This window comes from Carya illinoinensis, chromosome 10 (assembly GCF_018687715.1).
Source record: "Carya illinoinensis cultivar Pawnee chromosome 10, C.illinoinensisPawnee_v1, whole genome shotgun sequence".
Taxonomy (NCBI): domain Eukaryota; kingdom Viridiplantae; phylum Streptophyta; class Magnoliopsida; order Fagales; family Juglandaceae; genus Carya; species Carya illinoinensis.
The window spans coordinates 9,063,580-9,076,924 of NC_056761.1; the positions used below are offsets into that span (position 1 = coordinate 9,063,580).

The 13,345-nt window shown below is 34.8% G+C and overlaps 1 protein-coding gene across 1 annotated transcript; it reads right to left on the reverse strand.

The window, feature by feature from the left end:
- Nucleotides 1–3,633: 3,633 nt before the first annotated feature.
- Nucleotides 3,634–12,027, reverse strand: LOC122279264 (pyrophosphate--fructose 6-phosphate 1-phosphotransferase subunit beta-like). Its single transcript, XM_043089772.1, has 16 exons — nucleotides 11,663–12,027; nucleotides 11,247–11,408; nucleotides 11,027–11,148; nucleotides 9,556–9,609; nucleotides 9,363–9,469; nucleotides 7,892–7,997; nucleotides 7,657–7,720; nucleotides 6,635–6,723; nucleotides 6,144–6,275; nucleotides 5,780–5,950; nucleotides 5,558–5,673; nucleotides 5,160–5,271; nucleotides 4,888–4,972; nucleotides 4,521–4,565; nucleotides 4,240–4,308; nucleotides 3,634–3,926 (listed from the first exon to the last, which is right to left on the reverse strand). Exons 1-16 carry the CDS (start codon nucleotides 11,844–11,846, stop codon nucleotides 3,850–3,852), a joined length of 1,695 nt encoding a protein of 564 aa, XP_042945706.1. The 5' UTR covers nucleotides 11,847–12,027; the 3' UTR covers nucleotides 3,634–3,849.
- Nucleotides 12,028–13,345: the final 1,318 nt, after the last annotated feature.

Genomic DNA, 13,345 nt, shown 5'->3' on the forward strand with positions numbered 1-13,345 from the left:
AAATGATCTTTTATTAAATAATATATCACATTATATATAATGAAATAAAAGTAAAATAATGATATGGTATATAATATTCGTCCATATGAAAGCAAGACATAGAAATCAAACAGAAAGCGGGAGAATCCATACAAAGATTGTGCATCACTGTAGAAATAAGGAGGGTACAAAAGTTTCTGCCATTGTTTGTGGAATCATTGCTCCTTTAAATTCTTTGGCTAATAGATTCATCCCATGAATATATTTATATATATATATATATATATATAAAGAGTGCACCAAAGTTTTCGAGATTCTCTTTTTTTAGATATCTCTCTTATGTATCTGTCTCTCTTTTTGGATAGTATAAATATATTTTTTTGGAATATTGAGAATCTTGAATCGAATACGTTGACAGAAAGTACCAACGAAAGAAAAAGAAAAGAAAAAATGACAAACAAGACGTGTGTATATATATATAGGCGAGAGATAGGATCCCTTCGCGGTGGGAATGGGAAAGGTAATAAAAAGGAAGGATATACCAAACTATATATGCTGCCGTACAAAATATTTTTGGAGTTCTCTGTACAACTGTAACTCTTTCCAAAGACAGCTACCAAAAGGCTTTAATTAAATATTTTAAAAATTCGGATGCATGCATGGGAATATTCTACTGCATGTTGCACGTACGTACGTATCATGACAAATTCTGTGTAAGAGCCATAATTATTGTCTTTATCATTGGAAATTAGAGACTTAAATACGTGAAAAACAAAAAAACAGAAAATAAAGAGAGGAAGGATAATACAATCATTTTCCTCTGTAAATGGTGTAACATTAAACATGTGTGGTAGGATAAAGAGCCACGAGGGGTTCAATGATTTTGCAATGTCTTAAGTGAAATGGAGAATACTATTTGCATTTTTAATTTTTAATTACATAATAATATGTATTGATATATCAGTTATTAAAATATTGAAAATTATGAAATCTAGAATTTAAAATTTAAATTTTTTTTAAAAAAATTAATAAAATAAATCTTATATATAAAATTATAAGTACATTATGTACTACTCAAGTTCAAGTGAAATATATTCTTTTAATTTTCTAAGATTCTGTTATTTTAATAACAAAATAGAAAATTTAAAAGTTGTTTGGATTGAAAAAATATCTCATTTCATTTTATCTAATTATTATAATTTTTTATAATTTTTACACTAAATATAATAAGTAATTTAATTTTTTAAAATTTTAATTTTAACCTTTTTAAAATTTAAAATAATAATAATATTAAAAAATAATTTTTTAATAAATTTTTTTAATCTAAAATAATCTCTTAGCATCCCACTGCCTAAATAATTCTTTAAATATTTTCTTTTCCTTTACAAACTGCAAACACAAAGAACTATTTTTTTGTTTTTGTCCCTACTGCAAGGAAATGCTACATGTAAGGAGTAGGACAGCAGGAACCTCGCAAATCCGCATGGAATGGAAGGGCCTAGAGCCTTGAACATGATTGTCCGGGGCTCGGACAGAGCACCACCATGGCTCGGACTACGTACATGGCTCATAGCACTAGGCATTGGGTTTCACCACCATAATAGTCAAGTTCTTGACTTTGGTCTTTGGTCCATTTTTTTTTTTTTTTTAGATGATTTCAAAACATATGTATTAAATAAAAATAAAAGAAAATTCTACTGAACCTCACAACGGTATACCGTTTAATTATTTTAATTCTACTTAAATCTCAAATACACTCGGAGCCGTCCTGAAAATAAATACAATTAACAGTAATCGATGTGACAACAGAGAGATGTACAGAAGATGCATAAATGAATGAATGAATGATACTGAACCATTTTAATGTCTGTTGACAAACCTGTGTTTTAATCATTGGTAAGATGTGATGGGTACCTACTATTTTCACGTGGCTTTTCAAATTGCAACCAAATGCAATTATGCAATGGAATGGGGGGCACTCACCGGCATTGCATTGAAAACTTTTACTCCATGTGTGAATGGGATTGAAATTTCCTAAAGTTATAATTTCATTTACTAAAAAGGTTGGTGTGTATTATGGTTTGTTTGACAAAATGAATCAAGTGCTTCTGTAGTTCTGTTGGTTATAGGATATTGATTATCATGATCTTCATCATCTCTTTAATCATCTTAATCTTACTTATGACTGTTTTCTAAATCTTGTTATGATAATTTTGAGTTTTTGATCATCTCTAAATGAAAAATAATATTTGTAATTTTAAAATAAGTAAATTTTGAGAATTATTTTTGAAAAAAGTTGATGAATCTAAGATCTGCATAAAAAATAATTATTATTTTTATGATAAATTTTACTTTTTCAAATAGAGTGAGAAGTTTGCACACCCTTCTAGCATTACTTTTCCGACATACATCAGTTAAGGTAATTTTATCTTTGAAAAAAGGATTAAACCGAATACAGCTTTTGAGCTCTCATCTTCTACTTCCCAAGTGTCATGACGAGTTCAATGAGCTGTCAGGACTTGCTCCAGACTCTGAAAAAAGCAATTTTCAGGTGTGTGACATTGCAGAGAAATGCAGGTTCTTTTCCGGTAAGGTTCCTCTAAGTACCACCGGCAATTGATTCCGATCCAACCCAGATGCAATTAAGGAAATACTTTTTTCTTTTGAGACTCTGTATTGTCCAGAATATATTTGTAAAAAAGGGGTACAAAAGGGTGGATAAAGAGCATCCATCTCCTAAACAACCTAACTAAAAAGGTTAGGAACACGTGATCATGCACAGCACGTAGCAACAGATCAGCACAGTGCCAAAATCAGTAGCATGTGATTAAAGGAGCTTTGGATATACATAAAGAAAGAAAGAAAACCTCAAAAGAGAAGAAAGTCGTAGTGTCTACTGAGGCAAGAGTTGACAACCCTTTTAAGCTGCATCAAGCTGAAAGTAGTTGGGTTGCGCACGCCACAAGTAGCCAATTTTTGGCAAACAGGAATGCAGAGAACACAATTCTGAGATTTTGTTACTTTTCATCGGCAGAAATACTGTCAATCAGATTTAAAACAATCAGATTAGGTGATATTTGTGAGCAATAATTCATGTCATGTGTTTCAACTTTCGATAGCATTCATGCAGCTAGCTAAGCATCTGATCATTCTAAAAAAGTCGTACCTTTTGTTACCTTTTCATATGTTGGCCAGGCTATACAGTGATTTGCCACCTACTTATCCTATGTTTGTTTGGATGGATGGATTAGAGTGTGAACAAAAAGGAAGTTCCTTGGTTTGTTATCTGATTATATAAAGAGTTATGAATCCTCCGTGACCCGTGATCATTTTAGACACGTTTAAACCTGCATTAAGCATTGCTTTTGCTTTATTTTTTCAATTTTGTTTTAAATAGGGAAATTTGTCTCATTCCGAAGATAGAACTTTATAAATTAGAGTGGCAATTGTCGATCTATTAAGTAGTTTAGCTGCTTCTTTTTTTTTTTTTTTTTTTTCACGAGAGGAATGCAAGATATACTTTTTTTTTTTTGATAGAGACCTTCTTCTTGTTTCGGAAACTGGCATTTTACGGGTTTGACTAGTTAACAACACTCGTTTATTATTATAGAGACGTTGCTTTAGCAGACTAGGAATGAAAACGCTCTCAAGAAGTTGCAGAAATAGGTGTTTTGAGAGCTTCGAAAACTGGGTTGAACAATGAGACGCAAAACTATCTCATAGTCACACATCATCCTCCAGATATTGTAAAAACACAATTCTCAAAATTCCCATTTCGAAACAAAGGACACAAATCTCAAAGATGCAGAAATGGTACAGTTTTAGATGGTTTCACTACATATATGACCGTGCATCAGAGCAACAATTTGGCTAAGCTTGAGCTCCAAGTTCAAGGAGTAGAGTGTGATTAACTGCGTTTGATGATGGGCCATGAAATTGGATTGGACCTGCAATGAGAATTGATAAGAATAGATGGCAGGAATATAATGACGTGTTTGCATTAAGAGTAATGCTATATATAGTTGTGAAGTGAAGTTTACAATTCAAAATTTAATTATTATTTTTTTTTTTCATGAAAGTTCAGTATTTATTCATTTTTTTCAAAATGATTGCAATACGCTTTTGCACTCATGACTGTAATTATCATTTTTCTTGCATCAATTAGACTTTTTAACGGGACGGCATTCCGAACAAATACCACCATAAACTGATAAAAGTTGGTGGAAATGATGGTTGATGAACATGAGATTAATGACTAACCCGGGCTGATGTAGCAATTCGTCACTGCCCACTTTTCCCGCATGGATGCAAATTTCTTGAAAGGGGACCCTGAAAATTCATCATGTTAATTTAAGTTGCTGATCACTTTTTCCTCTTTGTTCGACATTTGAAGAGATTAGGGAAAAACGTGAATGACATTGCATGGTGTTACGGTTGCCAAACACCGCCATGCCATCATGAACAAATATGCTGCAAATGATCCTTACAACTTAATATGGAAGTGAAAATACCATGAGAAGTTCGTCCACCAAAAAACTTACCATCAAGCTCCACCATTGCCTTCTTTATCACAGGCTTGAACTTACCTGAAAATAAACTAGACTTTCAACAACAGCTCAAACGATAGAGATAAAGGTGAACAACATTAAAAAATAAAGAAGCCAAACCCCCAATTTTTTATAAGTAAAAAAAGAAAGAAAAAAAGAACAGCCAAACCATATCATGGACTAACATCCTAAAATACTGCTAGTTGAAAAAACAGCATTAAAACAAGTTGGTAAGACAAAGGGTTACAGATTATTCTGTCCAGATTTCACTGAAATGAAGGACAAAAGGAAAAAGAAAAACATAAAGTTCTGATATATTAAACCTACAGAATTTGAGGAAGAAAGTGAAAGATGGCAGTACCATGTCTCCTCTCAACGTCCATTAATGAAGTCAATGCAGTCCCCCCAACTGTCCATTCTTCAACCGGGGCAGCCAAATTCCCAACCTGGAGGCATCATGAAAAGCACAAATATGTTCAGCTCGGTTGTGATTTTTACCATCTGGCATGACAATATAAAATTGAACTTCAAAACAAAAGTGTGAAATGGAGAACAAAGTAAAAAAAATAAATAAAGAATACAAAAATGAAAGTTAAGCAGAACGAATAAGGTGAAAAGGGATAGAATCCAGACCGATGATATCAACCCAGTTTTCCCACCCTGAAGGAGAGCTCCAGCAGCATAACCCAATGCATAGCAATAGCTAGAATCAAAGTTAGTTGGCAAACCACATCTCCCTTCGTACCTATAGAAATCAAATTTACATGGACATTAACAACTAATCTTTGGGATAAGAATCTTAAAGAATATTTCTCAATATAAATTGCCATGAGAAATGCAGAGAAGAAGCATTATACACAATTATGAATGTTAAGTTCAGTATTAGCCAGGATCATCAGGTTTGTCAAGGGTAGCACAAAGCCTAATGCCAAAATCAGTCACCAAACATGCACCCACCATCACATCAAAAAATAAATTCAGAATTTGTGATATGAACCGATGACTGCTCTCTAAGGAAAGAAAATAAGTACCCAAAAAAGTGGGACTGTCCTTTGAATTGTGCTTTATATGCACCTTCTTGTTTCCTCTTCTCCAACTCAGTCTCAGCCATTTGAATAAGCATTTTCTCGGTTTCAATTTTGGCAACCTGATTGTAGGAGACACATACAACGTGAACAATAGTTACTAGGAAATCTTCCGTCAGGTCAAAATCCTATACAGACATGTCAGACTAATATGATTAAAACAAATACCTGGACATTTCCATGAGGATCTCTTTCAAGCATCAACTGTTCCTGGATTGCTTGAGGTAAAAGGTCAAAAAGCTGTAGAGATTGATTTGTCAGTTTCTTTTTCCACAGCCCACCTTCATCCACAACATCTTGGGCCAAAATTTCATTCAATTCTGCAATAAGGTGCTGCACCTGCAAATGCCAAAGCAATAAATTGATAGCTTTTAAATCAGCAAAGTGGTGTGGCACTCATGTACTTGTAAAAGAGCAGTGCACCAAATTCTTGAGCATTCAGCCAGAAATAAGGGAAATGGGAAGAGAGTGGGTGGGGGTAGAGTGGGGGGTAATGAAAAATAGTACACGATTCAATGATCAAGAATATTACCTCGGGAATAAAATCAATCAGTCCTTCAGGAATAAGAATAACTCCATAGTTATAACCAAGTTTGGCACGTTTACAGATAACATCTACAATGTAGTCTGTCACATTTTTCAGCGTCAACTTCTTAGCAGCAACCTGTATCAAGAGACATCTAAATTAGATGCATATTGTTTTTGAGAAAAAATTATCAATTCTTTTCTACCAAAGAGCAGTTCAAAGATGAAATGTCTCAAAAACTCATATCAAGCTATGCATTTCCAATCAATTACTACACATTCTTCAATCACCATGGAGAGAGGATATCAAGGTATTTGTCGACTAAAATGTTAGAAACAGTCTTCAAGCAATTACATGGGTGCTATCTTTTGGTCATAACATGAGCGCTTATGTTGGATAAAAAGTCTAATATCCTTTTTTGTACTTGAAATATCATGAGCAAATATACCAGGCTCTGCAAGTGATGTAAAATTAAAACAACAGATTTATGAAGATACCTCTTCTCCAATAATAGTAATGTTTGGATGAGTTTGTAGAGCGCACTCTAGTGTAATATGTGAAGCTGCACGCCCCATAAGCCGTACAACTGCAAACATGGGCCCGATAAATAATACTTTGCTTAAATGAACCACAAAACCAGATGATCAATGGATAAGATAAGTTTGACATGGCTTGAATAGATACGAGGGTCTGTGTTTACAAGAACCACACCACAACCAAACCTATTATGTTTACAATTCAATTTCCATTACTGGTATCACAGCCATATAGTCAGTACATTCAATGCAAACTGAATTAGAAAAGGTAGCTAAGGTGGAGATTAATGATGCGGCTAGAACAGATGTGAGGATGCAAAGCACACCATGCACTCCTGACTACACCACACCACACCAAAAACTACTTCTTTTGAGACCATTCCATGACTTTGTCACAGCCTTTTTCAAGTTAGTTAGCATTGAATGTATCAATTTTCATAGCTCTAATACTAGGAAAATTTTCAAGTGACTCTTGGTTGGTTGTCATGACCGGTTATGCATAGAGCATTTAGTTTCAGATACAAACCCTAGCTTGTCATCTGCATTAATCATAAGGTATTTTCTTCAATGTGTTTTGTGTCACAGCAAACAAGGCTAAGTCTAAATAAAAGCCTTTTTGTTGTGCAACACACAACAAAAAATGTGGTTTGGCATGAAATCTGAGCGAGAAACTCTACTGACAAAAGATGGAGCATAATGGGGGCGAGAAACATTCAAACCTCCCCATAACATATAAAGTTTTAATTTCTGAAAGATTTTTGCACCAAACTTAAAATACATAATGTCTCTTGTCTACAATTTATTTGTCTTTCTAGGTTTTTTCTCTACTTATTTTCCATCTAAAAGCTCAGTTTTTCCCAATAAGCTCTATGAAAGAATATTAGAAGAGATGGTCACAGCTCATAATTTTGAATGTATTGCAATTTCATAGTAAAGGAAAAAAAAAAATAGACACTACTAACAATGTCAAACCCGACACGTACAATGATAATACTTTCCAGTTGATCGGGCATCAACCATCACATTGCCAATCATTTCTGAATAAATCTGCAGGAAAGTAAATATATCATATAATGATAAGCACGGAGTAATATTTTCAAGTCCCCGTAAATGAGATCACAGTAAATTATGGAATTCAGATATAATCATCATTGTAGTATTTAACAATGAAAGATCAAAAGCGTGAAAAGCATAGCATAAAATTCTGAGTAAAAGCACCTTGCAAGCAGTATCAAACCCGAAACTTGCAGGAACCTCTTTGGATTTCAGATCACCATCAATGGTCTTAGGGCATCCAATTACCTGAGTTTTCAGATTTTTACCCCTGATAGAACAAACAGTAAACACAAATTACATGGTACGATCACTAACGTAATTATACCAGGGGGGAAAATTAGATTAAATTGCTAAAACGCCCTGGAAATTCAACCATAGATCACTTTAGAACTAGAATGAGAGATCAGACAAAAAATGCCAGTACACTTGAGAAAATCTACTGGGCTTGATCTTGACCAAGGGATGGAAAAAATAGAGAGGTGTCTATGCATCAATGTACAGGAGAGGAAGAGTGAGGGATCAAAATCATCGGAATGAGTTGACAAGGAGAGCTCTGATACTATGAAAAGATGAGGCTGCTGTCATAAATTCAGAAATACAGTCTGAGAGTTTAATGTGTTTGGGTGTTGAGAATACTTCAACACTTCTCAACATACTCCATTACTATTCATTATTTTATTATTAATTTTCACCTACTTTTTACTACTATTCAATATTCTATTATTACTTTTCACCTACTTTTTCACTACTATTTACAACATACCTCAACACTTCTAAACACCCAAATCCAACCTAAAGAGAGACATGGAAATACTAATACGTATGTGTCAAAGGTTCATGCTCCGAAAGAGGTTGCTTCTTTTGTTTGGACAGCAGCAATTGGGAATATTCAGACAATTGACAATATGAGAACCGTGGAATGATTGTTATGGAGTGGTGCTTCATGGGCAAGAAAGCTGCGGAATCAGAGGATCATCTACTTCTACATTGTGATGTGGCTAAAGAGTTAAGGGATGGTGTGTTTAGAAGATCTGGACAGTCCTGGGTTATGCTAAAATCAGTGGTAGATTTACTTGAATGTTGGACTAGACTTCATACTTGCTCTCAAGTGGTAGCTGCGTGGAAGATGATTCTTTTGTGCATTATGTGGTGCATTTGGTTGTAAAGGAATGAGAGGTGTTTTAATAATAGGGAATGCAGTGTAGAAGAACTCTGGAAAAGTTTTTTGTTCCTTGTTTAGTTGGTTTTCTGCTGTTGTACTTAATGGAGGGGCAGTCCATGAGTTTTGTCCTCTTTTTGTATATATCCTGTGTACATGGGCTTCGCCTATTGCATTTGATGAATAAAATTTTACTTATCAAAAAAAAAAAAAACTAATACATATGTTTCGTTTGGCATAACAGATAACCATTTTTACTTAATGTATAATCAACTGCTGTCAACTAGAGGCACCTAGACTTGATATCGATAACTTCAAGAAGCATTTTCCTGAAACTATAAACATGAGGTAGTTAACTGTAATTCTCCCTTTTATAAAAGAAACTATAATGCAAATTTAATGAAAAACATGCAAAGATTACTGAGAGAAAGAAACAGAAGTATTCCAACAACAGTATTTTCCCACAAAACATACCTAAAATTTTCAGCAAGGAGGCAGGCATTTGTGTTGGAGTCATCTCCACCAATAACAAGAAGTCCATCCAAATCAAGCTTCAATGCTGTTTCTTCAGCTTGCTTAAACTAAAAACCATAACCATTTGCACTCAGTCTTTGCACATACAAACTCAACACAAACACCCTAGATAATCCAGAAAGATGAGTCACACCTGCTCTGGAGTTTCAATCTTGTCTCTCCCACTGCAAATCATATCAAATCCACCCTAATAAAAAGGAAGATGACATATACGTTAATCTAATCAGTTTAACATACATGAGTGCATGTATAGCTCCATAACAAAATTAGATACAAAATGACTGAGACTTTTGCATTAAGCATCCACATACATTTCTGTATGTGCACATGGCAATGGCATACTCAACTTCATTTACCATAAAACTTATTATCCTCATGTCTACTCACTTACTTCGATACAACAAAGAAGTTGATAATTTTTTTTTTTTAATTGATAAACAAGATTTTATTGATCATAAGAATAGGCAAGAGCCTGAGTATACGAGACATGTACAAGAGCAATGCCTAAGTGTGCTAGTTTAGTTATACAAGGAATTCATGAAAAGTCATGCCATGAAAATCAATTACAATCGACCAATGGAGTTTAGTACTGAAACAGAAATTTCTAGGCTCATCCATTGACTATTCTTGATCTTCAAAACTTCTTTCATTCCTCTCCCTCCAAGTACACCACCATAAACATGTTGGAACCATCTTTCTTATTGATGCAATCTGAGAATTGCCCCAAATGCCTCTCCAAGAAGCTAGGAGGTTGATTACCCTTCTCGGCATCACCCCAGCTAATCCCATCCAAGCAAAGACTTCATTCCACAATATAATGAAAATCTCACAATGAAATAATAGATGGTTGACGGATCCTCCACTCTTTTTGCTCATACAACACCAATCTATGACTATGATTCAATGTTTCTTTAAGTTGTCCAGAGTGAGGATCTTCCATAAGAAAGTCGTCCATACAAAAAATGCTGCCTTTAGGGGTGCCTTTGTCTTCCAAATACTCTTCCACAGGAACAAATTTGATTGTATGTTGTCATGACTCGGTAGAAAGTGGACTGTGAACTTCCATTTCATAGAGGGGCACTAAAAAATTCGTCTTTGACACCCCCCAACAAATGGGTGGAGTACACTAGCCGCTAGGTCATAGAACTTGGAAAAATCATCAATTTCCCAATCATGTGAATATTTGAGGAATGTAACATTCCATTGGGGAGTATCATTGAATATGATTAAGAGGTCCGCAATTGAGGCTTCTTTCGTTCTTACTATGCCATAAACTTGTGGATAAGTCTCATTGAGTGCACTATCGCCAAACCATACATGGAGCTAAATTTTAATTTTGGATCCATCACCCACCTTAATGTGGATATTTCATGAATATGTGTTCCAATCTCTTCTTATGTGCTTTCATAGCCTCAGTCCAGAAGGCCCACTCACCTCATTCGAACACCAGTATATTCTATGACTAAATCAAAGAATTCAGAGATGCACGGGATAATTTACAATAGCTAATTGCCCGAATTACAAACATCAATTTATACTGAGAACTAAATCAAAGGATTTCCGTAGATGCATGGAATACTAGAAATGACAAAAAACTGCCTCACCTGATTTCTGTACGGGTAAATATATTCTGTATTCAGTTCGACATATTTGCACTTCATGATCCCAGCAGGACCTCCTCTAAACCCGTACAGTGTGCTTCCTTTTGCGTGCTCCTGCAAGTAATCTGCCACCAATATCCGGATCCGGGTTCTTATTCATATAAAATTCAAACAGTTAGGGCAGAAAACGATGACAAATTAGCCTTCCTATTCAGATCCTCACCAAAGATTCCACAAATCACATTGTGTCCTCCGGGAGCCTGGCCTCCAGACAAAACCACACCGATCTTCAGGTTCTTTTCAGGCTGCAACGCATCTGATTCGCTGGGAACGAGCTTTGCCGACGGTTGCCCGAACAGATTCGGAAACAGCTTTGCGATCTCTCCTGAAAACACAGCAACACATTCAAGTCAATTCTCTGTTTGAAAGCTAAGAAAAAGAACGAACAAATAACAAAAAATGAAATTCAACTATTTTCAATTTACTAAAAAGAAATAAAAAAGGAGTGATTTTGGTTTTCTATTCCTCGATTATTCTCAGCAATCAAAAGGAGTCGAAGTTCTTAGGAGCGAAGCGAAGAAATGCGGATTTAACAACGAAGACTCGTGGATCAGAACGACAAGTGAAAGGAAGAGTGACCTGGATTGCCAGCGGCGGAGCTAGCGGGCCCATCTACGATTTTGAAGGAACTTCTGAGAACAGAGGGAAGGGGAAGCTCGTAGTCGATACGACTTGTTTGGACCTCGCTGTAAACGGCGGCGATTCGTCCCGAAGCCGACTTAGCGCCGGCGATATCGCCCCTAGCGGCGAGAGTTGGAGACATTATCAATACCGAGATATTCTTCGGTGTAGGCGTATATGATTGGATGCAAGCAAGGGCGTGAATCTATCAGAGTCAGAGTCGCGGAGGCCCGTGCTTAGTGATAACTGTGATAAATACGAGTGGTTGGTGAGGGTGAGAAGGTCTTTTACTCCTTGTGATCTCCGCCCTGAGGAGAACTCGCGGCGCATTGGATATGAGGACAGTTGAAATTTTTTTCTGATGGTCCGAATAGCCCTAGATCATACTCGTTTGTACTTACCTAGACCTTTGTTTGGTTGGTGGGCACAAAAGGTATATTCCGCATTTTACTTGCTTTTATTTTATTTTTTGCTCTATTCTCTCTCTTTTTAGAATGATTTTGTTCCATTATATTTATCGAATATTCATGATCCACGAGTCCATTGGGTAACATTGTATTTTAAGCGTGTTATGATCCTTTATTTTTATATACAATTAACGACAATAGTGAAATTAGTATATTCCATTTAGAAATGGAATATATAATTCAAATACATTTAAAAAAAATAAAAATTCTATAAACTAGATTATCTTTGCTTTGATAGTGTGATGGTAGTCGTCAGACCAATTTCATAGAAACAATTTAATTTAAAGATTATTAAATACTATCATGTCAACATGATATGTACATAAAATAAGAATAATTTTATTTGAAAATTTTACACCACATATCATCTACATAACATAATTTAATTTGAAATATGATCATAAATTTTAAAATTTAAATTTTACAAATCAAATTATACCATGTAGATGATATGTGTTGTAAAGGTTTTGAAAAATACTACTTCTAACCATAAACATACAAAAAAAAAAAAAAGAAAAAAAAAAAAGAGAGAGGTTCACACCCCTATATATATATTATTTTTTTTTCTATGTTTCTCTTATGACTTCAGCTTGAGTACCACCCAATTAACTATTTAATCATCTTAGTGCACATTTGGTTCCATTAACAAGAACTCTGATAATTGAATCAAGCTTGACAATCAAACTAAGCAAATCAAGGTTGATCGACAATCGAGCTTATCCTCTTTGCAAGTCAATGATACTTGCCTTATATGTAGCAAGCTGTCTATCATAGTTATTACATTTGTCCATAACTTTATCCTTACAAGTATAAGACAATCCATGTACATGTAATTATTTAGTTGAGAAATACAAATCAATTTTGAATCTTTAATGGTGTTAGAGCTTTCTTGACTAATGTCTCTTTATTCCTTCCTTATTTTTTTCCCAACACCCATGGCGTCTTCATCCTTAACAACCAACTTGTCCTCTTTTATTCCAATTACAAACATTTTACACCTTATTACTATTAAACTCAACCATGAAAATTATCTACTTTGGAAAGCACAATTGATATCTTGTCTCAAAGGCCAACATCTCTTCCATTATGTTGATGGTTCTTTACAAGTACCACCTTCAACACTAATAGATAGCAACACCTTTGAACCCATTTTCAATTTAGATTGTTTGCATTG

Excerpts from the sequence above, each read along its gene's own strand:
- LOC122279264 (XM_043089772.1), bottom strand. The coding sequence starts at position 11,846 with ATGTCTCCAACTCTCGCCGCTAGGGGCGATATCGCCGGCGCTAAGTCG. Across the intron at positions 5,272-5,557 it reads GGACAGTCCCACTTTTTTGG|GTACGAAGGGAGATGTGGTT; the intron begins GTACTTATTTTC and ends TGATTTCTATAG. Across the intron at positions 3,927-4,239 it reads GAATTGCTACATCAGCCCGG|GTCCAATCCAATTTCATGGC; the intron begins GTTAGTCATTAA and ends TTCTCATTGCAG.